Source organism: Dendrobates tinctorius, unplaced genomic scaffold (genome assembly GCF_039654945.1).
Source record: "Dendrobates tinctorius isolate UK_male_01 unplaced genomic scaffold, ASM3965494v1 ptg000091l, whole genome shotgun sequence".
Taxonomy (NCBI): Eukaryota; Metazoa; Chordata; class Amphibia; order Anura; family Dendrobatidae; genus Dendrobates; species Dendrobates tinctorius.
This window is the reverse complement of record NW_027361759.1, coordinates 7,879,169-7,907,081: the sequence shown is the minus strand read 5'-3', so window position 1 is coordinate 7,907,081 and position 27,913 is coordinate 7,879,169. Positions and strand designations below refer to the sequence as shown.

Sequence of the window (27,913 nt, the reverse complement as noted above, 5' to 3'; positions counted from 1 at the left end):
CAAAGAACCTATCTACCGACATCCATTCAGGGGCAGTAGGGGGCAACGAAAAAGCCCAGGATTGGGGACCTTCCCTAAGTAAGGAGATAACAATCCCCACCCGCTGAGTCTCATCCCCAGACGATCGGGGTCTAAGAGAAAACCATAATTTACAACTCAACTTGAATATATGAAATTTATCTTTTTCGCCAGAAAATGTGTCAGGAAGTTTAACTGAGGGTTCAGGAGAGTGCAAAATAACATCTACAGAGTCACCTGGCGGGCAAACAATATGAGAGGGGTTTCCCTGCATGGTCTTAATAGTCTCAGTCAGTTCTCTCTGTAAGTGGGTCTGAGACATGACAAGGGACTGATGATTCACAGAAAAGTCCTGCGCCATCTGCGTCAAACTGGACACTTGATCTGCCAAGTTATGCAGCAGATCCATGGCCAAAGAAAAAAAAAATGCAAAATCCCGTTTAAATGTGAGGTTAGTGATAATGTAGTGAAACCTCCACCAGGGGGAGCTGGTGAGGGAAGAGAGGTTACACACTAAGAGCAGCAACCCTGCATGACAGCACAGGTGCCACAGGTAACAAGATAGAATAGTCAGACGAACCGAGTCAGAAACTAGCAGGAGCAGACGTACCAGAAGGAGCAGCAATACACGTAGTCAAATACCAAAGCCGAGAGTCAGAAAGCCAGAACATGCGCACGGGGTCCAAAACGTGAGACGAAATACGTGGTCGGGGTACAAGCCTGGGAGTCAGATGCCAGAGAGGGAACGTAACAGCACCTTGCAAAAGACCATCAAAGCTACTGTCATTCATTATATCTCTGATCTGTGGGCCAATAAAAATACCTTCTTTTATCTTTAAGGGAAAGAAGAAGGGCGGAGGGCACCATCAACAATATATAGGAAAGGGGATCCACCCAGAGTATGCCAATCTGAGTTATGAGCTAAAGAGAAAAAGGAAGCATACTATAGACCAGGGATCACCCACAATTATAAAAATACAAATTTTATTAGAGTCCAAAAAACACCAAGTTAAAAACATTTAAAAACAGTTGCTAAATACCCCATAAAGGGGTTAAACCCCCTGGACATGAGCACATCCAATAAATATAGATAATTGCTAGTAACAAAATAACCCAATCAATACACTCTGGACATGTAACAGTTATACTGCAAGTGCTGTGGACTAGATCAAGACACAATGGTATATATACAAGAAGAATTTTTCCATAAAGAGCAAAATGAACACAAGAGATCCCACATATATTTATGTGTACTTATCACTTGAATACTTGCAAGGAATAGCTTATGAAGAGCACAGCAAGGTACTGTTGGTGTTTAATACAAGTGCATAGACACTCATAAATAGATTCTAAAGGCCCCAATGAAAATGTATTCCTCAAATTAAATTGTTAAATATTCCTGGGTTATCAAGAAAGCCCAACCATACAGCACGAACATGCAGAAAAAAACAATAAATGTATTGTGGACCTGCCCTAAGAATGAAAGTGAAGTATAAGCTAGTACCCACAGTCATATATAGCGAAACAGAACAGTCTAAGTAGCCATATGTGCCATATGGAACAAGTGCACGAAGCTGCAAAGGTGCCCTTTAACCAAAGTGGAAAATGTACATAGAGAGTCAAAAACACAAAAAAATAATCCTGCAAATAGGGATAGAAAAGAACATAGAACATGACTGGAGATTGTGCAAACCAGCGGTCCAGGGGGTCAAAAACCCAACGTGTGTCGCCCCTGAGGTGGCTTCATCAGGGGTAGGAGAGGTGAGAGGATTAGACTCAGGGTTTATTTATATTGTACGTAAATAGTGGAACCTCCATCAGCTGTTAAGAAGAAAGAAGTCACATGAAGCGTATGACGCTGAGAGATCACTGTGCCAGAAGTCCAATAGGGTGCAGCAAGATGGCCGAATCTAAAGTAAACAGCGCATGCGCGGGCGCAGAATATTACATATGTAGAGATGGACGGTGCATAATGGGTGTCCAAAGATGGCCAAACTGAGGCGCCCAGCACATGCGCAGGTAGCCATCGACATGACATCTGAGCAGCCGGATAACTCGAGGCCCAGTCAGTGCTAGTAACAAAATTTCTTCTTTAATCTTTGCATCACTTGTTCTTGGAAATTTATGTCACAAGTAAGAAAAGGCTTTCGATTCTTTGTTCGTTGCTTTGACAAAATTATTCATAAGCCCAAGTTTAATATGTAAAGGAGGGAGAAATAGCTTTGCTGGATCAACGAGAGGATTCTTCTGTCCAGCAACCAGGTTTTTGCGGAGTTTCGGAAATAGTACATTTCTTGTGTATGACTGTCCCACTCACAAATAAAACAACAATACTTGGTATATCCAAATTGCAGTCCAAGAAGAAGTGCAACAACTTTTAGATCACCACATATGTTCCAGCTATAATTTCTATAATTAATGTGGGTCAACCGTAACTCCATATTCTCATACGTTTCTTTCATGTGTACCGCATGTCCAATAGGTATAGAGGAATAGATAATTCCGTTGTGTAGTAAAACAGCCTTCAGACTTAAAACTGACGAGTCAATGAACAGTCGCCATTCCTTCGGGTCATGTTCGCATCCAAGAGCAGCAAACAACCCCAAGATGTCGTTGCAAAAGGTTAAACTGTCGACATGGTGGAAAAATTGATTAAGGTCTTCTTGATGACTGCAAAAAACAGAAACTCTTGATCCTGGTAATAAGAGATTCCGTTCTTGTAGCCTTGATCCCAATAATTCTGCCTGCCTCTTTGACAATTTCAAGTCTCTGACCAAGTCACTCAGATCAGCTTGACTGAACAGATGTGGATTAGATGTAGAAGGCTCAAAGTCTGGGTCTGCAGCAGTTTCATTTTCCACTGACATTGTTAGGTTATTTTTGTCGTCCTCCATTATCCATACTTTGGACGGCTTTGGAACACGAAGACTTTTGTGAGGCACTGGTCTTATGGCTGAAGGAAGATTAGGATATTCTATTGATTTCTTGTTATTTGCTGAATATCCTGTTACATTTGTAAGGCAGAAGTAGCAATCTGTTACATAGTCTCTCTGCTGTCTCCATATCATTGAGACAGAGAATGGCATTAATGGTCATGATCCATTCAGCCATGCTCTAAGTATGTCAGTATTGTCTATTGATTCCTCCCCTGTCCAGGAGATATGGTATGCTCCATACACGGTCAGCCGAATAATTCACTGCGCCTGCATGGAATTCGCATAAGTTCTTGTATATGTGTAGATCAGCGATTTATGTTATTTCAGTGAAAAATTCAGAACATACTGTTTCAGAAATAGTTCATATATGAGTTTTTAGAATTATGACAGAATATTATAATGTTTTGTATCATTTCTCAAAAACCCTTGGATAGGAAAAATCTGAAGTCATTTCTGAAATCAGCATGAAAAAAATTATCAGGAGCACTCAAAATTGTCCGAGGAAGAAAACCTTGGTAACACAGTGTTATAAAAGGAAATGCTTCACCATGCTCAGCATACTGACACCATTGCTCAGCTCAGGGACAGCTATTGAAGGGAGAGTGTTTATCCAGGGATCTGTGTGCATAGTTTAACTTATCAGAATCCTCTAGCTTTGATGCTAGTGCTAATTCTGAACCATCATACTTACAGTCCTTCTAAGGCATAATCCAGGGCTTTTTGTATCAGATACATTCTGTATTTAGCCTAGGGACAGTTGCAGGGCGAGTGGTAAAATAAAGGCTCTAGGCAAGACTGAGGGCTTCACAGTCCATTGCAAAATATATAGCAGGTGCAAGTGACCAGATTTATTTTTTTGAGGGTGGAAAAATTACTATACTGTTACCCACACCCATACAGTATTACATAATTTGTGGTACATGTCTATGTTATACAATAGTCCAAAAGAGCATGGATAAATGTGTCCAGATTGAATTACTCATCCAAAGCGTACTACTGTTACATGTCAATGGTATATAAAACCGAAACAAAAATACCTTCAAAAATATTTTATGAATGCAATGATTCATCCGTTTATTGTAATGCGGTTCTTGTTAAATTACGGTGTTATATAGTAACATAGTGACATACTTAGGAAGGCCGAAAAAAAGACATTTGTCCATTCAGTTCAGCCTATGTTTCATCAGAATAAATCCCCAGATCTACGTTCTACTAAAGAACCTAATAACTGTAAGATAAAATATTGTTACGCTCCAGGAAGACATCCAGGCCTCTCTTGATCCCTTCGACTGAGTTCGCCATCACCACCTCCTCAGGCAAGGAATTCCAGATTCTCACTGCACTAACAGTAAATAATCCTCTTCTATGCTGGTAGAAAAAACCTCCAGATGCAGAGAATGCCCCCTTGTGACTGTCACCTTCTTTGGTATAAACAGATCCTCAGAGAGATATTTGTGTGGTCCACTTATATACTTATACATGGTTATTAGATCGCCCCTCAGTTGTCTTTTTTCTAGACTAAATAATCCTAATATTGCTAATCTCTCTGGGTATTGTAGTTCCCTCATCCCCTTTATTAATTTTGTTGCCCTCCTTTGTACTCATTCTAGTTTCATTATATCCTTCCTGAGCACTGATGCCCAAAACTGTACACAGTACTACAAGTGCGGTCTAACCTGGGATTTGTACAGAGGCAGTATAATGCTCTCATAATATGTATTCAGACCTTTTTTAATGCACCCCATGATCCTGTTTACCTTGGCAGCCGCTGCCTGGCACTGGCTGCTCCATGTACGTTTATCATTAACTAGGATCCTCAAGTCCTTCTCCATGTCAGATTTACCCAGTGGTTTCACGTTCAGTGTGTAATGATGATATTGATTCCTTCATCCCATGTGTATAACATTACATTTATCATTGTTAAACTGCATCTGCCACCTTTCGGCCCAAGTTTACAACTTATCCATATACATCTGTAGCAGAATACTATCTTCTCTTGTATTGACTGCTTTACATAGTTTTGCATCATCTGAAAATATCGATATTTTACTGTGTAAACCTTCTACCAGATTGTTAATAAATCTGTTGAAGAGAATAGGTCCCAACACCGACCCTTGCGGTACCCCACTGGTCACAGTGACCCAGTTAGAGAACATACCATTTATAACCACCCTCTGCTTTCTATCACAAAGCCAGTTACTTACCCATTTACACATTTTCCCCCAGACCCAGCATTCTCATTTTGTGTACCAACCTCTTGTGTAGCACAGTATCAGACTTTATGGAAAGTCAAGATATACCACTTCCAATGACTCACCTTGGTCCAGTCTATAGCTTACCTCTTCATAAAAACTGATTAGATTGGTTTGACAGGAGTTATTCCTCATAAACTCATGCTGATATGGAGTTAAACAGTTATTCTCATTGGAATAATCCAGAATAACATCCCTCAAAAACCCTTCAAATATTTTACCAACAATAGAGGTTAGACTTACTGGCCTATAATTTCCAGGTTCACTTTAAGAGCCCTTTTTGAATATTGGTGCCACATTTGCTATGCACCTGTCCTGTGAAACAGACCCTGTCGCTATAGAGTCCCTAAATATAAGAAACAATGGTTTGTCTATTAGATTGCTTAGTTCTCTTAGTACTCGTGGGTGTATGCCATCCGGACCCAGAGATTTATCTATTTTAATCTTATATAGCTGGTTTCATACCTCTTCTTGCGTTAGATTGGTGACTAGTGTTGAGCATTCCGATACCGCAAGTATCGGGTATCGGCCGATATCAGCGGTATCGGAATTCCGATACTTAATTCCGATACTTTTTTCATATCGGATTCCGGGATCGGAATCGGAATAGGAAGTTCCCATCATGCTATGAGCCTGCTTGCTTTGATTAAGCCAATGGGAATCCTCCGAAGTGTGGGCACATCCTGTTAGGCATGTAGGCATGTTAACTATTGGCATGGCTGTGATTGGCTGCCGAAATGATGTCATGATGCACTATAAAAGCCACCGCAGCCGCCATTTCTGGTCACTCTGCTGTGAATTCAGTTAGGGACAGGCTGCTGTAGAAGACTGTGAGGGACAGTTAGAAATAGCGATTCTAAAAACAATATTGTGCTTTATCCAGGCTACATAAACCACCACTGTAGCTTGCTTTTCCCTAGCAGCGCTGTTTTCACAGCTGTCTGCAAGGGCTGTGTGAGTGCAGCTCACGCTGTGGAGTGGGTCCTGCAGCCACGTCAGGCTGTAGGCCACCCAGTGTGATCACTGCTGCCTCATACATCTTTTATTTTTTGAGCTGCATTTTTTAAATAATTTCAATCTAGTGTGCTTCCATCCGTATCCATATACGTTGGTTGCAAACACTAGTAGTAGACAGCGGAGCCTTTCTGCAGCCTTTCAGTGCTAGTGTCCACTTTGCTGCACTGTTCACGGCTGTCTGAGAGGTCTCTGACTGTGTGTGAGTGCAGCTCACGCTGAGTAGTGTGTCCTGCAGCTACGTCTGGCTGTAGGACGCTCAGCGTGCGTCACTGCCTCACACATATTTTTATTTGAGTGCAGCTCATTTTTTCTTCTATTAGTGTGCATCCATCCGTCTCCATCTACGGTGGTTGCAAACACTATATAGGAGTACACAGCGGAGCCTTTCTGCAGCCTGTCAGTGCCAGTGCCCACTTAGCTGCACTGTTGACGGCTGTCTGAGAGGTCTCTGACTGTGTGTGAGTGCAGCTCACGCTGAGTAGAGTGTCCTGCAGCTACGTCTGGTTGTAGGACGCTCAACGTGCGTCACTGCCTCACACATATTTGTCTCTGAGTGCAGCTCATTTTTTCTTCTCCTATTAGTGTGCATCCATCCGTATCCATCAACATTGGTTGGTTGCAAACACTATATAGGAGTAGATAGAGGAGCCTTTTTTTCTGGCTTGTGCCCTGCCGGCGCAGCCAGATTAGTATTACCCAATTTTTTTGGAGCCTCATCTTTTGCATTGTAGGTTACCTGCCTGCATTGTAATAGCTCCAAAAAGTTGGTGATACTATCAGTTTCAATTCTTTGTTCTCATACTTTGAGTTTGTTTCAAACAAAGAAACCACATAAAAAGTTCACCAAACACTACATTTTGAACTTGTGTAGGCCACATCAGCTCCTATTAAAGTCTAGTCCACACACACACACTTCATAAAATTAGTGTTTCTTGTACCTGTAACCAGCTGTTCAGGAATAAGCACACTAAGGCCCCCCTTTGTCCTTTTTTGCCTATCTTAAGCAGTCTTGCAAGATGAAGAAGGCAGGGAGTAAGGCGCGGGGGCGTGGGCGTGGAGTTTCAGCAGGGAGAGGACGTGGGGATTCTGCAGGGAGAGGACGTGGGGATTCTACAGGTAGAGGACGTGGGGATTCTGGGCCTGCTGCGGGCACCAGTGGATCAGCATCCCCCAGTTTTAGCAGGCAACAGTCCTTTATGCGCAGCTTTGTAGGACCTCAACGTACCCCACTGCTGCGGGAGGAACAAATTGAAGCCGTTGTCGGATGGATGGCAGCTAACGCATCGACTTCAATTACTTCCGCATCCTCTCAGGGTCAGAGCACCGAAGAGCAACCATCTGTCTCTTCACCACCTGCCAAAGTGCCCAGGCAGTCAGAGAGACATGGACAGGAGCCATCACAATCTCTACTTCTGTTCTCGGAATCTGTTGGCTTGGAAAGAGGGGGCCAGCCAAGCAGCATTCCTGAATGTGAAGAAGAGGGAGTATGCAGTGATGCGCAACTTCTTTGTCCCTCTGAATCTGAAGAGGCGAGTGGGCCAGTGCCTATGGTCAGCACACCTCAGTACGCATCAGATGATGACGAGACTCAGTTGCCACTTTCTGGTGCGTACGGTGCTGGCGAGACAACCCCGGAGAAGCAGCTGTTTGAAGAGGGGAGGGAAGATGATGAGGTCCTTGACCCATCATGGCGTGAGCAACAGGAAGGTGGTGGGAGCAGCTCGGAGGAAGAGATTCCCCTACCGGCCAAAACAGGAGGCAGAGGGAGGGGGAAGACTTGGTTGCCTGTACCCTCCACTTCGGCACCCGTTAGGAGCATTCCTCCTTCCAAAGGCAAACCGGGCGCTCACAAGAGTTGCAGTGCGTGGTCCTTTTTTGACACAGTTGCAGATGACATTTGCTTTGTCAAATGCAAGCTGTGTCATCAGAGAGTCAAAAGAGGGAGAAATGTCAGCAACCTCAATACCACAAATATGTGGAAACATGTGCGCACCAAGCACGAGTTGGAGTTGCAGAGACACCCTCAAGACGTAGGCCAACGTACAGCACCACCTACCACCTCTTCAGTTCGTGTTGGGCCCTCTTCCTCCAGCTCACACACTGCTGGTTCGGCTTCCTCACAGGATCGCCAAGGAAGAACCTCTGCCACTGTTGTCCGGAGACCCTGTCAGATTCCACCCATAACAGCACGTTCCCATCCATCACAGCCATCGGTAGCACAGGCATGGGATAAAAGGCGCCCTTACTCGGCAAACCATCCCCGAGCACAGTCTCTGAATGCTGGCATTGCCAAACTTCTGGCAGTTGAAATGCTGTCATTCAGGCTGGTGGACACTGACACCTTCCGGGACTTAATGGCATTGGCAGTCCCCCAATACAACGTGCCCAGCCGCTTTTATTTCAGCAGGCGAGCCGTCCCTGCCCTGCAGAAACATGTTGAGGGCAAAATAAAACATGCGCTACTAAACGCCGTTAGTAGCAAGGTCCACCTGACCACCGATGCGTGGACCAGTAACCATGGACAGGGACGATACCTTTCCCTCACTGCCCACTGGGTCAATGTTGTGGAGCCGGGTACGGATCTGGAGAGTGGCGCTGTACGTGTTCTTCCAACGCCACGGATTGCAGGACTCCAGTCTGTACACATAGACTCCTCCTCCTACTCAAGTTCCTCAGAAACAGCAGAGCAGGAGCCTGTTACGACCGATATGAGCACAGCCGTGGCCAAACGTCAACAGGCTGTACTCAAATTAATTTCTTTGGGGAATCGAAGCCACACAGCGCAGGAGCTCTGGAATGCTATCAAGCTGGAGAGCGATGTGTGGTTTGGGCCAGCGAATCTCCAGCCGGGCTTGGTAGTGTGTGACAATGGCCGAAATCTGGTGGCAGCTCTTGGCCTAGGCAACCTCACACACATCCCATGTCTGGCACATGTTCTTAACTTGGTCGTGCAGAGCTTTCTGAGGGACTATCCGGATCTTGATGCACTGTTGCACAAGGTCCGCATAGAGTGCGCTCACTTGCGACGTTCCAGCACGGCAAGATCGCGCCTCGCTGCTCTGCAGCGACGATTTGGCCTTCCAGAACATCGCATCATATGTGACCTACCCACCCGGTGGAATTCAACGTTACATATGTTGGAGCGGTTGTGTGAGCAGCAGGCAGCAGTCATGGAGTACCAGCTGCATCAGGCGCAAACAAGTCGCACTGTGCGCCGTTCACACTTCAGCACCATTGAGTGGGCCTCTATGAAGGACATCTGCCTCGTTTTGCGTGCCTTCGATGAATCCACGCGGATGGCGAGTGCAGATGATGCACTAGTCAGCATGACTGTCCCCCTTATCTGCCTGCTTCAACAAACACTGCAAGCACTAAGGGATGAGGTTTCAGAAGAGGTGGAGGATGAGGAGTCCCAAATGCCATCTGCTTCTGGACAGTCTGCGCTACGTGTTTCCTCACAAAGGCCTAGGCAGGGGACACTTTGTGAGGAGGATGAGGAGGAGTCGATGGAGGAGGAAGACATCTCTCCAGAGGAGGGAGGTACACAAACCTCTACTCAGTATGTACAGCGAGGGTGGGGTGATGCAGAGCAGGTCGAGGTCACGCCTCAAACAGGGGACAGCGGTTCTTTGGCAGTTGGGAGTCTGCAGCACATGGTTGATTTCATGCTGCAGTGCCTGAGAAACGACCGCCGCATCGCCCACATTCTCGTCTCGGCTGATTATTGGGTGTACACCCTCCTAGATCCTCGCTACCGGGACAGCGTACAAAGGCTCATACCAACGTTGAACCGGGAGCGTAAAATGCGGGAGTACGAAGAGTCACTGGTGCAGTCCATAATGTTTTCCATTCCACCCGACAGCATTGTTGCAAGTGCTTTACAAAGCAGCTCTGTGCGTCGAGGCAGTGGAGGAAACTCTGCACAAAGAGGGAGCAGAGGCAGTGCCGCAGCACAAGGCAAGACCACTATGGCCCAAATGTGGCAAAGTTTTGTGTGTCCACCACAATTGTCTACACCATCAGCGACGCCTCGAGTCAGCAGGAGGCAACGCTTCCGTCAGATGGTGTCAGACTACATGTCTTGCCCTGTCGCTGTACTCCCAGATGGCTGTTCCCCCTTCAAGTTTTGGGTCTCTAAGCTGGATACATGGCCAGAGCTTAGCCAGTATGCATTGGAGGTGCTGGCTTGCCCTGCTGCCAGTGTATTATCGGAACGTGTCTTTAGTGCCGCAGGTGGTGTACTAACAGACCGTCGCACGCGACTATCTTCCGATAATGTTGACCGGCTGACTTTTCTGAAAATGAACAAGGCCTGGATCTCCAAAGACTTTGCCATTCCTCTTACAGACTAAATTAGTGGTTGGCAACTGTATCCAGGTCTGCTGGTGTGTTCATTTTTCTACCACCTGAACTATAATCCCTGTGCTTCAACACAGCCAGTTGTCGCTCAGATGTGTCGTCTGCACAGAGAAACACACTAGCTCCTGTGTTACTGGGGTTCAGTAATGCCAGCTGATCCCCTGCTGTGTGGACGGCAGAGTCACCAGCTCCATCAACATTCAAACCACTACTGATTTTTAACCGTGCCCAACTTAGGTCTCTGGCTCCACTGTCTCTACTATTTCCCCTGACCTCCAACCCCGCCATCTACATCTCTGAAGTGGCGTCAGCACAATCTACACTTGTTCCTGTGTTCCTGTGGCTCAGTCCCATCAGTTTATCCCCTGATGTGTGTCCGGCAAGGTCTCCTGCTCTGTCCACATTCCCATAACCAGTAGTGGGAATGAGGACAGAGCTGGCGAACTTGCCGGACAAACATCAGGGGATCAACTGATGGGACTGAGCACCAGTAACACAGGAACAAGTGTAGATTGTGCTGACGCCACTTCAGAGATGTAGCTGGCGGGGTTGGAGGCCAGGGTAAATAGTAGAGACAGTGGAGCCAGAGGCCTAAGTGGAGCATGGTTAGAATCAGTAGTAGTCCACAACCTCCATAAAAACCGCTGCCCATTGGCCTCTGCATGCGGCATGCGTAATCCTGGGCACCAACAGCGTCAGTTGGTGTTCAGAAGTGTCGTCTCCACAGAGCCAAACACATTCGTTCAAGTGTTAGTGGGGTTCAGCACTGCCAGCTGTTCCCCTGCTGTGGAGATGGCAAGTCTCCTGCTGCCTTCACCTGCCCAAATCCAGTAGGCCCCAGCCTGCTCCTCGCCTAATCCTGGGCTCCAACAGCGTCAGTTGGTGTTCAGAAGTGTCGTCTCCACAGAGCCAAACACATTCGTTCAAGTGTTAGTGGGGTTCAGCACTGCCAGCTGTTCCCCTGCTGTGGAGATGGCAAGTCTCCTGCTGCATTCACCTGCCAAAATCCAGTAGGCCCCAGCCTGCTCCTCGCCTAATCCTGGGCTCCAACAGCGTCAGTTGGTGTTCAGAAGTGTCGTCTCCACAGAGCCAAACACATTCGTTCAAGTGTTAGTGGGGTTCAGCACTGCCAGCTGTTCCCCTGCTGTGGAGATGGCAAGTCTCCTGCTGCCTTCACCTGCCAAAATCCAGTAGGCCCCAGCCTGCTCCTCGCCTAATCCTGGGCTCCAACAGCGTCAGTTGGTGTTCAGAAGTGTCGTCTCCACAGAGCCAAACACGTTCGTTCAAGTGTTAGTGGGGTTCAGCACTGCCAGCTGTTCCCCTGCTGTGGAGATGGCAAGTCTCCTGCTGCCTTCACCTGCCCAAATCCAGTAGGCCCCAGCCTGCTCCTCGCCTAATCCTGGGCTCCAACAGCGTCAGTTGGTGTTCAGAAGTGTCGTCTCCACAGAGCCAAACACATTCGTTCAAGTGTTAGTGGGGTTCAGCACTGCCAGCTGTTCCCCTGCTGTGGAGATGGCAAGTCTCCTGCTGCCTTCACCTGCCAAAATCCAGTAGGCCCCAGCCTGCTCCTCGCCTAATCCTGGGCTCCAACAGCGTCAGTTGGTGTTCAGAAGTGTCGTCTCCACAGAGCCAAACACGTTCGTTCAAGTGTTAGTGGGGTTCAGCACTGCCAGCTGTTCCCCTGCTGTGGAGATGGCAAGTCTCCTGCTGCATTCACCTGCCAAAATCCAGTAGGCCCCAGCCTGCTCCTCGCCTAATCCTGGGCTCCAACAGCGTCAGTTGGTGTTCAGAAGTGTCGTCTCCACAGAGCCAAACACATTCGTTCAAGTGTTAGTGGGGTTCAGCACTGCCAGCTGTTCCCCTGCTGTGGAGATGGCAAGTCTCCTGCTGCCTTCACCTGCCAAAATCCAGTAGGCCCCAGCCTGCTCCTCGCCTAATCCTGGGCTCCAACAGCGTCAGTTGGTGTTCAGAAGTGTCGTCTCCACAGAGCCAAACACGTTCGTTCAAGTGTTAGTGGGGTTCAGCACTGCCAGCTGTTCCCCTGCTGTGGAGATGGCAAGTCTCCTGCTGCATTCACCTGCCAAAATCCAGTAGGCCCCAGCCTGCTCCTTGCCTAATCCTGGGCTCCAACAGCGTCAGTTGGTGTTCAGAAGTGTCGTCTCCACAGAACCAAACACATTCGTTCAAGTGTTAGTGGGGTTCAGCACTGCCAGCTGTTCCCCTGCTGTGGAGATGGCAAGTCTCCTGCTGCCTTCACCTGCCAAAATCCAGTAGGCCCCAGCCTGCTCCTCGCCTAATCCTGGGCTCCAACAGCGTCAGTTGGTGTTCAGAAGTGTCGTCTCCACAGAACCAAACACATTCGTTCAAGTGTTAGTGGGGTTCAGCACTGCCAGCTGTTCCCCTGCTGTGGAGATGGCAAGTCTCCTGCTGCCTTCACCTGCCAAAATCCAGTAGGCCCCAGCCTGCTCCTCGCCTAATCCTGGGCTCCAACAGCGTCAGTTGGTGTTCAGAAGTGTCGTCTCCACAGAACCAAACACGTTCGTTCAAGTGTTAGTGGGGTTCAGCACTGCCAGCTGTTCCCCTGCTGTGGAGATGGCAAGTCTCCTGCTGCCTTCACCTGCCCAAATCCAGTAGGCCCCAGCCTGCTCCTCGCCTAATCCTGGGCTCCAACAGCGTCAGTTGGTGTTCAGAAGTGTCGTCTCCACAGAGCCAAACACATTCGTTCAAGTGTTAGTGGGGTTCAGCACTGCCAGCTGTTCCCCTGCTGTGGAGATGGCAGTCTCTCCTGCTGTCTCCGCATTACAAAGACAGTAGGCCTCTGCCTACACCCTCCTATTTCCTGGGCTTCAACACAGCCAGTTGTAGTTCGGAAGTGCCGTCCACACGGAAAGAGATACTTGCTCCCGTGTCTCAGTGGGGTTCAGTAACGTCAGCTGATCCCCTGCTGTGTGGATGGCAGTCTCTCCTGCTGTAAACTCATTCAAAATACAGTAGGCCTCTGCCTACACCCTCCTATTTCCTGGGCTTCAACACAGCCAGTTGTAGTTCGGAAGTGCCGTCCACACGGAAAGAGATACTTGCTCCCGTGTCTCAGTGGGGTTCAGTAACGTCAGCTGATCCCCTGCTGTGTGGATGGCAGTCTCTCCTGCTGTCACCTCATTCAAAATTCAGTAGGCCTCTGCCTACACCCTCCTATTTCCTGGGCTTCAACACAGCCAGTTGTAGTTCGGAAGTGCCGTCCACACGGAAAGAGACACTTGCTCCCGTGTCTCAGTGGGGTTCAGTAACGTCAGCTGATCCCCTGCTGTGTGGATGGCAGTCTCTCCTGCTGTAAACTCATTCAAAATACAGTAGGCCTCTGCCTACACCCTCCTATTTCCTGGGCTTCAACACAGCCAGTTGTAGTTCGGAAGTGCCGTCCACACGGAAAGAGATACTTGCTCCCGTGTCTCAGTGGGGTTCAGTAACGTCAGCTGATCCCCTGCTGTGTGGATGGCAGTCTCTCCTGCTGTAAACTCATTCAAAATACAGTAGGCCTCTGCCTACACCCTCCTATTTCCTGGGCTTCAACACAGCCAGTTGTAGTTCGGAAGTGCCGTCCACACGGAAAGAGACACTTGCTCCCGTGTCTCAGTGGGGTTCAGTAACGTCAGCTGATCCCCTGCTGTGTGGATGGCAGTCTCTCCTGCTGTCACCTCATTCAAAATTCAGTAGGCCTCTGCCTACACCCTCCTATTTCCTGGGCTTCAACACAGCCAGTTGTAGTTCGGAAGTGCCGTCCACACGGAAAGAGATACTTGCTCCCGTGTCTCAGTGGGGTTCAGTAACGTCAGCTGATCCCCTGCTGTGTGGATGGCAGTCTCTCCTGCTGTAAACTCATTCAAAATACAGTAGGCCTCTGCCTACACCCTCCTATTTCCTGGGCTTCAACACAGCCAGTTGTAGTTCGGAAGTGCCGTCCACACGGAAAGAGACACTTGCTCCCGTGTCTCAGTGGGGTTCAGTAACGTCAGCTGATCCCCTGCTGTGTGGATGGCAGTCTCTCCTGCTGTCACCTCATTCAAAATTCAGTAGGCCTCTGCCTACACCCTCCTATTTCCTGGGCTTCAACACAGCCAGTTGTAGTTCGGAAGTGCCGTCCACACGGAAAGAGATACTTGCTCCCGTGTCTCAGTGGGGTTCAGTAACGTCAGCTGATCCCCTGCTGTGTGGATGGCAGTCTCTCCTGCTGTAAACTCATTCAAAATACAGTAGGCCTCTGCCTACACCCTCCTATTTCCTGGGCTTCAACACAGCCAGTTGTAGTTCGGAAGTGCCGTCCACACGGAAAGAGATACTTGCTCCCGTGTCTCAGTGGGGTTCAGTAACGTCAGCTGATCCCCTGCTGTGTGGATGGCAGTCTCTCCTGCTGTCACCTCATTCAAAATTCAGTAGGCCTCTGCCTACACCCTCCTATTTCCTGGGCTTCAACACAGCCAGTTGTAGTTCGGAAGTGCCGTCCACACGGAAAGAGATACTTGCTCCCGTGTCTCAGTGGGGTTCAGTAACGTCAGCTGATCCCCTGCTGTGTGGATGGCAAAGTCTCCTGCTGCCTACACAGTCGTACCACTACTGATTTTTAACCGTGCTCCAATTAGGCCTGTGGCTCCACTGTCTCTCGTATTTCCCCTGTCCTCCAACCCTGCCAGTTACAGCTCCGAAGTGGCGTCTGCACAATCCACACTTGTTCCTGTGTTACAGGTGTTCAGTCCGATCAGTTAATCCCCTGATGTGTGTCCGGCAATGTCGCCTGCTCTGTCCACATTCCCATTATCGGAATGTGGACAGAGCAGGCGACATTGCCGGACACACATCAGGGGATTAACTGACCGGACTGAACACCTGTAACACAGGAACAAGTGTGGATTGTGCAGACGCCACTTCGGAGCTGTAACTGGCGGGGTTGGAGGACAGGGGAAATACGAAAATCAGTGAATCCACAGGCCTAAGTGGAGCTTGGTTCAAATTAGTAGTCTACAACCGATCTTAAAATTTCTTCAATGCAGCCTAAGCCTGCTCCGTGCTTGTCCCTGGGCTTCAACACAGCCAGTTGTTGCTCGGAAGTGCCGTCTTCACAGAGTAAAACACTAGCTCCTGTGTTTGTGGGGTTCAGTAACGTCAGCTGTTCCCCTGCTGTTTTGATGGCAATCTGTCCTGCTGCCTCCCAATTGACAGCACATCAGGCCTCAGCCTGCTAAGTGCTTGTCCTGGGCTCCAACATCGCCAGTTGCTGCTCATAACTGACTTTGGCACGGGTACTCCCTCCTGCCCAGCTTGGTTCCAGCCCTGCCTGCTGTTTCCGGGAAGTGTCAATGTCAGTTTGCCACCCCAAGTTGCCATGTCGTGTTGCGGTTGGGTTAGCCGAGGCTAGGGTGCCAGCAGTTTAGGTGCTTCCTATGTGGACTGCGGGTTCTGGTAAGAAAGGTTTGTTCCATAGTGCCAGTAGGACAAGCACCCCCTGTAGGACTGTGTGATTCGGTAACTGCGGCCAGCTTGCGGCATGCCAACTTTGCTTTTCAGGGGTAACTTCTGATACCCCTCCGGGTTCCAGCACCGTCAGCTGGTTCTCATCAGAGCCTTTGGCCTAGGTGCCTCCATCTCGGTATCCGAGTTCCAGCAACGTCTGCTGGTCCTTGGTAGTGCTTTGTAGCACAGGTACCTCCTGCTTAGTAACCGGGTTCCAGCACCGTCAGCTGGTCCTCGGTTGTGCCATTGGCTCTTATTCCTTCTGCTGCCCCTCCGGGTGCCAGCACTGTCAGCTGGTCCTCGCTATTTCCATTTGCTCTTGCAGCTTATGCTACCCCTCCGGGTTCCAGCACCGTCAGCTGGTTCTCGTCAGAGCCTTTGGCCTAGGTGCCTCCATCTCGGTATCCGAGTTCCGGCAACGTCTGCTGGTCCTTGGTAGTGCTTTGTAGCACAGGTACCTCCTGCTTAGTAACCGGGTTCCAGCACCGTCAGCTGGTCCTCGGTTGTGCCATTGGCTCTTATTCCTTCTGCTGCCCCTCCGGGTGCCAGCACTGTCAGCTGGTCCTCGCTATTTCCATTTGCTCTTGCAGCTTATGCTACCCCTCCGGGTTCCAGCACCGTCAGCTGGTTCTCGTCAGAGCCTTTGGCCTAGGTGCCTCCATCTCGGTATCCGAGTTCCGGCAACGTCTGCTGGTCCTTGGTAGTGCTTTGTAGCACAGGTACCTCCTGCTTAGTAACCGGGTTCCAGCACCGTCAGCTGGTCCTCGGTTGTGCCATTGGCTCTTATTCCTTCTGCTGCCCCTCCGGGTGCCAGCACTGTCAGCTGGTCCTCGCTATTTCCATTTGCTCTTGCAGCTTATGCTACCCCTCCGGGTTCCAGCACCGTCAGCTGGTTCTCGTCAGAGCGTTTGGCCTAGGTGCCTCCATCTCGGTATCCGAGTTCCGGCAACGTCTGCTGGTCCTTGGTAGTGCTTTGTAGCACAGGTACCTCCTGCTTAGTAACCGGGTTCCAGCACCGTCAGCTGGTCCTCGGTAGTGCCATTGGCTCTTGTTCCTTCTGCTGCCCCTCCGGGTGCCAGTACCGTCAGCTGGTTCAAGAGGACAAAGAACAGGAAGACAACCACCAAGATGCAGAACAACAAGAGAGAGAAGACAAAGAAGCATAAAAAAAACAAAGCAGAAGAACATTAAGCATAAGACTAATACTCTGAGCAAATGATATTATCTTATTTATAAGCAGAAGAAGACTAAGCAGTGTATGGGGGTGAGTCCGTTCCTCCTCGTGGTGCCCCTGGAAAAGGCCTGCTTCTGCAGGCCAAACTGAACGCGGACAAATCCTGTTGTAAATCTTTTGTGACAGGCAGAACGGAAGGTGTAAACTTCTAACTTTTCTAGATAACAACTACAGGAATGCCTGACACAAACAAGAATATGATGAAGAAGAATAGGAAGAAGATGAAGAAGCTGAATATGTAGAATAATAATTGTTGAATAAGAAGAATATGAAGAATGTAAGAAAAGGAAGAAGAAGAAGAAGAAGAAGAAGAAGAAGAAGAAGAAGAAGAAGAAGAATGTAAAAAAAGGAAGTAGAAGAAGAAGAAGAAGAATGTAAAAAAAGGAAGTAGAAGAAGAAGACATACATGTCTGGCAAAATATAAATGAGGCTAACATAGTCAATATCTTTGTAACTCCTAACATCTTTAAAAAAAAAAGTTTAATTCCTGCTATTCCATTTGATTGGGCTAAACCTCTATGGCTTTAATGTCTCCTCCACCTCCCACAATACATTCTACATTATTCTTAGTTGTTTTTCTTCATGTAGAATTAACCTACAAGGAAAGAAAGGTTTTTTTTTAATTCCGATATTTTGGCCCCATTGACTTGCATTGGTTCCCGGTATCGGAATCGGCGATACCGATACTTTTTTTTAAGATCGGCCGATCCATTCCGATCCGATATTTTCAAGTATCGGCTGGTATCGCTCAACTCTATTGGTGACCCTTAATATAGAGTTTTCTTTGTCTCTCGGCATTTCACCTATATAAAACTTTAAAAGACTCTTCCAAATTTTTTTCTGGATTCAATGATTCATTCATAAACTAATTTGATTCTATTACAATGCGTTGCACTATAAAACTTGAAACACCCTTCCAAATCTTCAGTGATTCAATGATTCATCCATACATTGTAACGTGGTTCTTATTGCATTACTATGGTATATAAAACTGAAAAAACAAACTTTCTAAACTTTTTATGGAAGCAATGATTCATCTATACACTGTAACGTGATGGTGCTATATAAAACTTGAAAAAAACTTTCCAAAACTTTTCCTCGATTCAATGATTCATCCAAACACTGTAATGTGGTTCTTGTTACATTACAGTGCCAAATAAAACTAAAAAAAACTATTGTCATATATACTGCAAAAATTGGTTTGTGTGAAATTTTGCTGGTTACAAACGAATACAAAATACATACTTCTACAGTTGTACGAACTTGGTTATTCAAAAATTGATTATTTTCATATATACTGTAGAACTGTTTATAAATTCAGGGGTACGGAAAGTATTCATACCCCTTTAAATTTTTCACACTTTGTCTAATTGCAGCCATTTGGTAAATTCAATAAACGTCATTTTTTCTTATTAATGTACACTCTGCACGCCATCTGAAAAAAACAGAAATGTAGAAATTTTTGCAAATTTATTAAAAAAGAAAAACTGAAATATCACATTATCCTGCTATCCTAAGTCATATTACAAGACTCGTTAAAAGGGTTGATTGTGACTTGTAGGATCGCTACTACCAATAGGTGTCGCTGTAGAGTAAAATTCTGCTTTCTTTCTGAAGAGGCAATTTGCATATTGAAATATCACATCGTCATAAGTATTCAGACCCTTTGCTCAGACACTCATATTTAAGTCACATGCTGTCCATTTCCTTGTGATCCTCTTTAAGATGGTTCTACTCCTTCATTGAATCATAGAATCATAGAATCGTAGAGTTGGAAGAGACCTCCTGGGCCATCGGGTCGAACCCCCTGCTCAAAGCAGGATTCGCTAAATCATCTCAGACAGATATCTGTCCAGCCTCTGTTTGAAGACTTCTATTGAAGGAGAACTCACCACCTCTCGTGGCAGCCTGTTCCACTCATTGATCACTCTAACTGTCAAAAAGTTTTTTCTAATATCTAATCTGTGTCTCCTCCCATTCAGTTTCATCCCATTGCTTCTAGTCTTTCCTTGTGCAAATGAGAATAAAGATGATCCTTCTGCAATGTGACAGCCCTTGAGATATTTGTAGACAGTTATTAAGTCTCCTCTCAGTCTTCTCTTTTGCAGGCTAAACATTCCCAAATCCTGCAACCTTTCCTCATAAGACAGGGTTTGCAGACCAGTCACCATTCTGGTCGCTCTTTTCTGATCTTGCTCCAGTTTGTTGATGTCTTTTTTAAAATGTGGCGCCCAAAACTGGGCACAGTATTCCAGATGAGGTCTGACCAAAGAGGAGTAGAGGGCAATAATGACTTCACGTGATCTAGACTGTATGCTTCTGTTAAAACATCCTAGAATTGCATTTGCCTTTTTTGCTGCTGCATCACACTGTTGACTCATATTCAGTCTGTGATCTATTAGTATACCCAAGTCTTTTTCACATGTGCTGTTGCTTAGCCCTATTTCTCCCACTCTGTATATGCTTTTTTCATTTTTATTGCCCAGATGTAGTACTTTGCATTTTTTCCCTGTTAAAAACCATTCTGTTAGTTGCTGCCCACTGCTCCAGTTTATTTATATCTTTTTGAATCTTCTCTCTCTCTTCTCTAGTATTAGCTATCCCTCCTAGCTTTGTGTCATCAGCAAATTTAATCAGTTTACCCTCAATTCCTTCATCTAAATCATTGATAAAGACGCTGAACAATACAGGGCCCAGGACAGAGCCACTTGTACTTGAGACATTCTTCCAACTGGATGTGCAGCCATTTACGACCACTCTTTGGGTCCAATCACTAAGCCAGTTATGGAGTCAAGCTGTGTTTAATTAAACTCATACTTGATTTGTAAAGGCGCACACCTATCTATATAAGACCTCACAGCTCACAGTGCATGTAAGACCAAATGAGATTAATGAGTTCAAAGGAACTGGCCGAAGAGCACAGAGACAGATTTTTTTACTGTGACTATACTTTCAGCCTCTTTTGCCATATGGAAAGCTGGGCAAAATTGATTACATACTGGATATTAACCCTCTATTGAATTATAATTATATTCTTAACAGTACTAACTATTAACTTTTTTGGACTAACACTAGACTATTTTATGGTCAGATCACTGTACAATCTATTTATTTACTTATTTTTTAACCAACTTTTACTTATTAGGTTTGGTCCATTGTTGAGTGATTATCATCTACATCTTGCGGATTATATCTGAAGCCTCCCTGACTATCCCATTTTTTATTCAAGAAGTTTTGAGCGCAAACTTTTTTTATATATTTTTCAGATTGTTGCTGACAATTGGGTGGCTATTGTCTCAGAGAACTGTACCTGCATATCACTGGCTCCCATAGGCTTGGCTGAAGAGCTAGCAGCAACCAAGTGTGTAGCGCGAGCCTCAGCAAGATGCTGGGACAGACGGGTGTGCTGAGCAGCAATCAGAGCTGCCAGACATGAATGGGAAACCACAGCACCAGACAATGCCCGGGATCTATCCCGCGCAAAAGGATAATCCTGGCACCTAACATAACCCCACCTTAACATCCCCCCAGTGACGTTTGCCATGCATTAAAGTCGCCACAAGCTGGGAGGCATGGATGTGCTCTTGCTCATCAGTCAAAGCTCTCCTTTGTGCCAAATGCACAGGTGTTCTTTTAGTTCAGGAGAGACCATCCCGTTTGCAGATATGTGCTTCAGTGTGACCCACCAGCTGAAGATTGGATTTTACATAGATCTCGCTCTGAGGCACCTGGGCCTTCAGACACAGACTCTCACAGAAATTGCCCCATCTCTGTTTGCTCCCCATCACCCAATCAATTTGGGGAGAATAGTGGCACAGCCAACACAACCCCAGTAGTACCTCATCCACACCCTCAGGGATAAAGAGAAAAGAGACTATCTCCTGATGTTTTGGAGATATAGTGAGAGTAAGAGGTATAGTCTGACAAGAAATTGGGGTTGGTAAAACGGACCCATTAGCTACCCAAATGGACACTATCTTTGGAAGCTTCAGTAATGGAATTGCCATTGGGTAAATGTAGCAGACATGAAATTACCCTCAGCCCCGGAGCCCACGCAAGCTTCAGCATTGAGAATAATCGAACCAAACATTAAAGAAACCCAGAAGGCCAATTTGGATGCCACATCTACTGGAACTAGTGAGCCTCTCCCTAAAGCCACTAGATGCTGTGACTCCTTCTGACGCTTGGGACGCTTATTGGCAAAATGGCTGGTCTGCCTGCAGGCAAAACAAAGTACAGAGCAGGTGGTAGATTCCACTTGAGAGGCATTCTTGGGCTCTACAGGGTCATCTGCCTGAATTGGTAGATTCATGGGATTGGCATAGTTTGGAGCCAAGCGAATCCATGTCTTCTCTGAGCTCACAACAATTCTGGCTCAGCAAGCCAAGGATCTATGCGATTGGACACTGATATCAACTCCTCCAGAGTAGTGGGAATCTCCCTAGTGGCCAAAGAATCTCTGACATGATCTGCCAAACCCCTCCAAAGATAGGTATCAGGACCTTATCAGGCCACTCTAACTCAGTAGCCAGAGTACGAAATTGGATGGCAAGTTGACTAGCCATGGATGAAACCTGAGTTAATGCCAGGAGTTGGAGTGCAGTATCATGGATTACTTGTGGCCCCAAAAAGACCTCTTTCAGAGCACCCAAAAAATGAGAGGTGTTATGAATCAGTGGGTCATCTCGCTCCCACAATGGTGAAGCCCACTCCAACGCTCTGCCTGACAAGAGCGAAATCACAAATCCCATCTTGGTTTGCTCAGTTGTGAGTCGCTCAGCCAGTTACTTCAGGTGAATAGAGCACTGATTATCGAAACCTCTGAAGGCCTTGCTGTCCTTGGAAAATTTGTCGGGCAGCAAGAAACATGGTACAGTCGCCTGCTTTCCTAGCTGCTATGGCAGGGAAATCGACAGCAGAAACCTCCCGCTCAAGAGTGGACAAGCTGCTCTCCAGCTGTTGGATGCATCACTGGAGTCGCTGCTCATCCGCCTTTTCTACACAGACCCTGGCATTAGTGTACTGTTAGGGTTGGTGGATTGCATTAAATTAAAATAAATTATAAAGTGCAATTGCAACCCGGGGTCCACCATGCAGAGATGATTAACTGCTGCTTGTGAACAATGACGGAAACTAAACAACGAGCGATTGCTTGAATGCAGTGTGATAACGCCACACCATGTGAACGGAACACTGAGTACCAAGCTCTGTTATTTCACAGAGCGGTACTGAACAAAAGTATACTAATAAAAATAATAATAATAATCTTTATTTATATAGCGCCAACATATTCCACAGCGCTTTACAATTTAACAGTTTCAAACATAAGTCATAAGTAACAACGTTAACAATACAATAATGAAAGCAAAATAAGATGACCCTGCTCGTGACAGCTTACAATCTACAATGAGGTGGGGGAGATACAGAGTGTTATGGATGAGTCACCGAAGGAGGAAAAAACAAAAATAATAGCTAAGTCCAGAAAACCAGAGAAGTTGGAAGCTATCGGATTGCAGACCCCTGAACCTATCCACAACAACTAGCAGTAGCCGTGGGGGGTTCCTACGGTGTCCTAGACCCCTCAATCACAGCCGGAGAACTAAATTAGCCTAAAGACAGAAAGGGGAAATCTAAACTGCCCCAGAGCAGACCCCAAAGCAATAGGCAGCCCCCAACATATAATGACTGTGAAGCAAGATGAAAAAACACTAACACAGATAGAAAGATAGGTTGAGCAAATGATGGGGCCCAAGCTAACTAAATAGGAAAGTATAGAAAAGCTGCTGTCTGCAATCCGCAAAAATCCTATCCAAAAATGAACCAACAGACTGATAGGAAAAACAGGCCCTGAAGTCGCTAGGCTTCAAAAAGACTATATCAGCACTCAGGTATATTCTGAAGACAGAGCCAGAGATCAACAGATCAGAGACAAAAATAGAATTCAGCTCACCCCCGGCTGGGGATGGCTGAACTCAAAAAAACAAGGCAAACAAAACCAAAACTAAAGTGTACAAAAGGCAGAGCAAAACTGGTCTCCAAGAATCCAGCAGGAAAATCAACGGCAAGGCAGCAGGGCGTCGGCTGCCTTATATCCAGTCATCAGTTCCTGTGACCCAGTCATCATCTACCTGCTCAGCTGTTTGGTAATCAGCCTCACTACCTTCCTTCGCCAGAAGAGGGAGTTCATCAGACCTCACTGGTGAAGGGAAAAATGAACTCACCACAACAGAGTACAGGTGTGTATTTACAGTGATGTATTTACAATGATGGTCCAGCCATCTTGAGGGAGTGAGGGCTGGATGGAGATAGTGAATGGGCTACACATGCACACTTACACATAGAGTGACTGTGATTAGTGAACGTGATAGGCCGCTCTGAACAATTGTGTTTTGAGAGAGCGCCTGAAACTATGCAAATTGTGGATAGTCCTAATTTCTTGGGGTAGAGCATTCCAGAGAATTGGCGCAGCACGGGAGTAGTCTTGGAGTTGGGAGTGGGAGGTACGGATTAGTGCAGAGGTTAGTCGAAAGTCGTTTGCAGAGCGCAGTGGTCGGTTAGGCCGATAGACAGAAATGAGGGAGGAGATGTAGGGGGGTGCTGCAATGTGGAGAGCTTTGTGGGTGAGAACAAGTACTTTGAATTGGATCCTATAATGAATGGGCAGCCAATGCAAGGACTGGCAAAGAGCAGATGTGTCCGAGTACCGATTAGCCAGATGGACGATCCTGGCCGCTGCATTAAGTATGGACTGGAGAGGGGATAGTTGAGTAATGGGGAGGTCAATTAATAGAGCGTTGCAGTAATCCAGGCGGGAGTGGATCAATGCTGCAGTGAGGGTTTTTGTTGTTTCCATGATGAGAAACGGGCAGATAAAAGAGATATTCTTTAGGTGTAAGTGGCAAGAGCGGGCAAGAGATTGTATATGGGATGTGAAGGAGAGATTGGTGTCAAACAAAACACCCAGACAGCGCGCCTGCTGCTGGGGTGTTATTGTGGTGCCACCAACGGAGAGGGAAATATCCAATTTAGGGAGATTAGTAGATGGCGGGAGCAGAAGAAGTTCAGTTTTGGAGAGGTTGAATTTCAGATAGAGAGCGGACAAGATTTTGGAGACTGCAGACAGACAGCCACTGGCGTTCTTTAGTACAGCGGGGGTAAGGTCGGGGAATGACGTATATAGCTGTGTGTCATCAGCATAAAGATGGTACTGAAAGCCAAATCTGCTGATGGTCTGTCCAATTGGGGAAATTCCCACACAGCAATGGCATAAAGTGAGACTAGGGACTTTTTTTTTTTTAAGTGGCGGAGGAATACAGTGCGGAAGGATACCTACCTTCCGTCATTGGATTCCTGCAGCCCGTAGAGAATGGCAGCATCAGCTGATGCTGCAGTTCTCTACCCAAGATCGTCGTGGGACACACTCGTGGACTGCTTCGGATCGTGGGTGAGTATTTTTGTGGTTTGTTATGTTAATATTTATTCCGTAAAAGACAATGGCTTCGGGGAACAATGTGACAAGTATTGGTAAGTATGTTACTCTATGTTATATGTACTGTATGTCTATGTATGTATTGTATGAATGTATTGTATGTAGTATGTATGTAGTATATATGTGGTATGTATGTAGCATGTAGTATGTATGTAGTATGTATGTAGCATGCATGTAGCATGCAGTATGTATGTAGCATGCATGTAGTATATATGTAGTATGTATGTGGTATGTATGTAGCATGTAGTATGTATGTAGCATGCATGTAGTATGTATGTAGTATGTATGTGGTATGTATGTAGCATGTAGTATGTATGTAGCATGCATGTAGTATATATGTAGTATGTATGTAGCATGTAGTATGTATGTAGCATGCATGTAGTATGTATGTAGTATGTATGTAGCATGCATGTAGCATGCAGTATGTATGTAGCATGCATGTAGTATATATGTAGCATGTATGTGGTATGTATGTAGCATGTAGTATGTATGTAGCATGCATGTAGTATGTATGTAGTATGTATGTAGTATGTATGTGGTATGTATGTAGCATGTAGTATGTATGTAGCATGCATGTAGTATATATGTAGTATGTATGTAGCATGTAGTATGTATGTAGCATGCATGTAGTATGTATGTAGTATGTATGTAGTATGTATGTGGTATGTATGTAGCATGTAGTATGTATGTAGCATGCATGTAGTATATATGTGTTATGTATGTAGAATGTAGCATGCATGTAGCATGCATGTAGTATGTATGTAGTATGTATGTGGTATGTATGTAGCATGTAGCATGCATGTAGTATGTATGTAGTATATATGTGGTATGTATGTAGCATGTAGTATGTATGTAGCATGCAGTATGTATGTAGCATGCATGTAGTATATATGTAGTATGTATGTAGCATATATGTAGTATGTATGTAGCATGTAGTATGTATGTAGCATGCAGTATGTATGTAGCATGCATGTAGTATATACAGTATGTAGTATGTATGTAGCATATATGTAGTATGTATGTAGCATGTAGTATATATGTAGTATGCATGTTGCATGCATGTAGTATATATGTAGTATGTATGTAGCATGTAGTATATATGTAGTATGCATGTTGCATGCATGTAGTATATATGTAGTATGTATGTTGCATGTAGTATATATGTAGTATGAATGTAGCATGTATGTAGTATGCATGTTGTATGTATGTAGCATGTATGTAGCATGTAATTTTTTTTTTATTTTTTTTTTTACATTCAACACATTAGCCGGATGATGGGACTACTACTGTCCCATCATTGGCTAATGTGTCAATCACTGTCATGGTAGCAGGCATCGCCCGATGGGACTTGTAGTCCCATCGGACGATGCCTGCACAGACCCCCGAAGCCTGCACAGACCACCGGAAGGCCGGCACAGCCCCCCGGCAGGCCGGCACAGCCCACCGGAGCCTGCACAGACCACCGGCAGGCCGGCACAGCCCCCCGGCAGGCCGGCACAGCCCACCGGAGCCTGCACAGACCACCGGCAGGCCGGCACAGCCCCCCGGCAGGCCGGCACAGACCACCGGAGCCTGCACAGACCCCCTGGCAGGCCAGCACAGCCCCCCGAAAGGCCCGTACAGACCCCAGAGAGGCTGTACAAGGCAAAAACAGGGTTTTTCTTATTCCGATACCGGAAGTCCCATAGACTTGAATGGGACTTCCGGTATCGGAATCGGCGATACCGATACTTTTTTTTAAGATCGGCCGATCCATTCCGATCCGATACTTTGAAGTATCGGACGGTATCGCTCAACTCTACCCATCATACATATTCTCCATCCCATTGACCCATGCCCATATACCCATCATACATATTCTCCATCCCATAGTCCCATGCCCATATACCCATCATACAAATTCGCCATCCCATAGTCGAGTGCCCATATACCCATCGCACATCCTTCATCTCATAGTCCTGTGCCCATATACCCGTCATACATATCCTCCATGCCATAGTCCAGTGCCCAAATACCCATCACACATCCTCCATCCCATAGTCAACCATTATGACATCATAATGAGCGGCGGGAATGATGACATCAGCGTCGCCATGGCAACCATTGTGACATCATAATGAGGGGCGGGGATTGATACGCACACACTGTTTCCCCATTATGTAGATAGGGGCATTATGACATCATAACGAGGGGCGGGGCTTGACACGCACACACTTTTTCTCCATTATGTAGACAGGGGCAACATTGTTTGGTGAATTGGAACGCGCAGGGTTAAAATTTGGCCTCATAACATAGCTTATGACGCTCTTGGGGTCCAGACGTGTGACTGTGCTAAATTTTGTGGCTGTAGCTGCGATGGTGCGGATGCCTATCCCGGACATATACACACACACACACACACACACACATACATACATACACACATACATACACACTTGAGCTTTATATATTAGATAAATATAATTTTTCTGTGCACAATATATTCTATATATTTGTTATATACAATTTTTGTCACTTTATGAATTTTTTAGCAGTGCTATACACTGATACTTCCACATCTATTTTAGATGCCCTTGATAATAGTGCCCCAGTTTTCTTGTAGCATACAGATTAGCCTTATAATTTTACTCCATACATTTATGAATTTTGACCATATACAATCATTTTTTAACTTGGTATATTTATATTTATATTAACAATAAAATTTACAATTTTATAAAATTTTAGTCTGTTTCTTTTCTGGTGCTTTCATGTTGGTCTCCTGATTGTCCATTCTGTTTCACTAATGTCCATTTTTTCGCTGTAGTGCCGTTTAAGTGTGGTATTTTATATTTGGATTTCACATTTGGACTTCCTATTTACATAATAACAAATCACATTTTTTGGCACTTTGGGCTTAAGTTCCCCTTTATTGTGATTTAGTATGTGTATTAAATCTATTATTTGCACAAAAAAAAATCAAAGGTAACACAAATATAGGATGGTAGGCTCTCCATTTACAGCTTCAATTGTTAGTTGATATATTTTTTACACTGAACCCACCCATACCAGAAAAGATAGGCCTACCTAATAGATTGGATTTATTCTTTTTGAGGCAACAGGT

The 27,913-nt window shown here is 46.0% G+C and overlaps 1 protein-coding gene across 1 annotated transcript in view; it reads right to left on the bottom strand.

Annotated features, from left to right (window-relative positions):
- LOC141098446 (zona pellucida-like domain-containing protein 1) overlaps positions 1–27,913 on the bottom strand; it is a 143,331-nt gene that overhangs the window by 67,058 nt on the left and 48,360 nt on the right. The window contains exons 2-3 of the mRNA XM_073586266.1: positions 21,357–21,538; positions 20,632–20,744 (exon numbers count right to left, since the gene is read on the bottom strand). Of these exons, the coding sequence (XP_073442367.1) occupies positions 20,632–20,744; positions 21,357–21,538 (295 nt within the window). The remainder of the gene's footprint in view (positions 1–20,631; positions 20,745–21,356; positions 21,539–27,913) is intronic.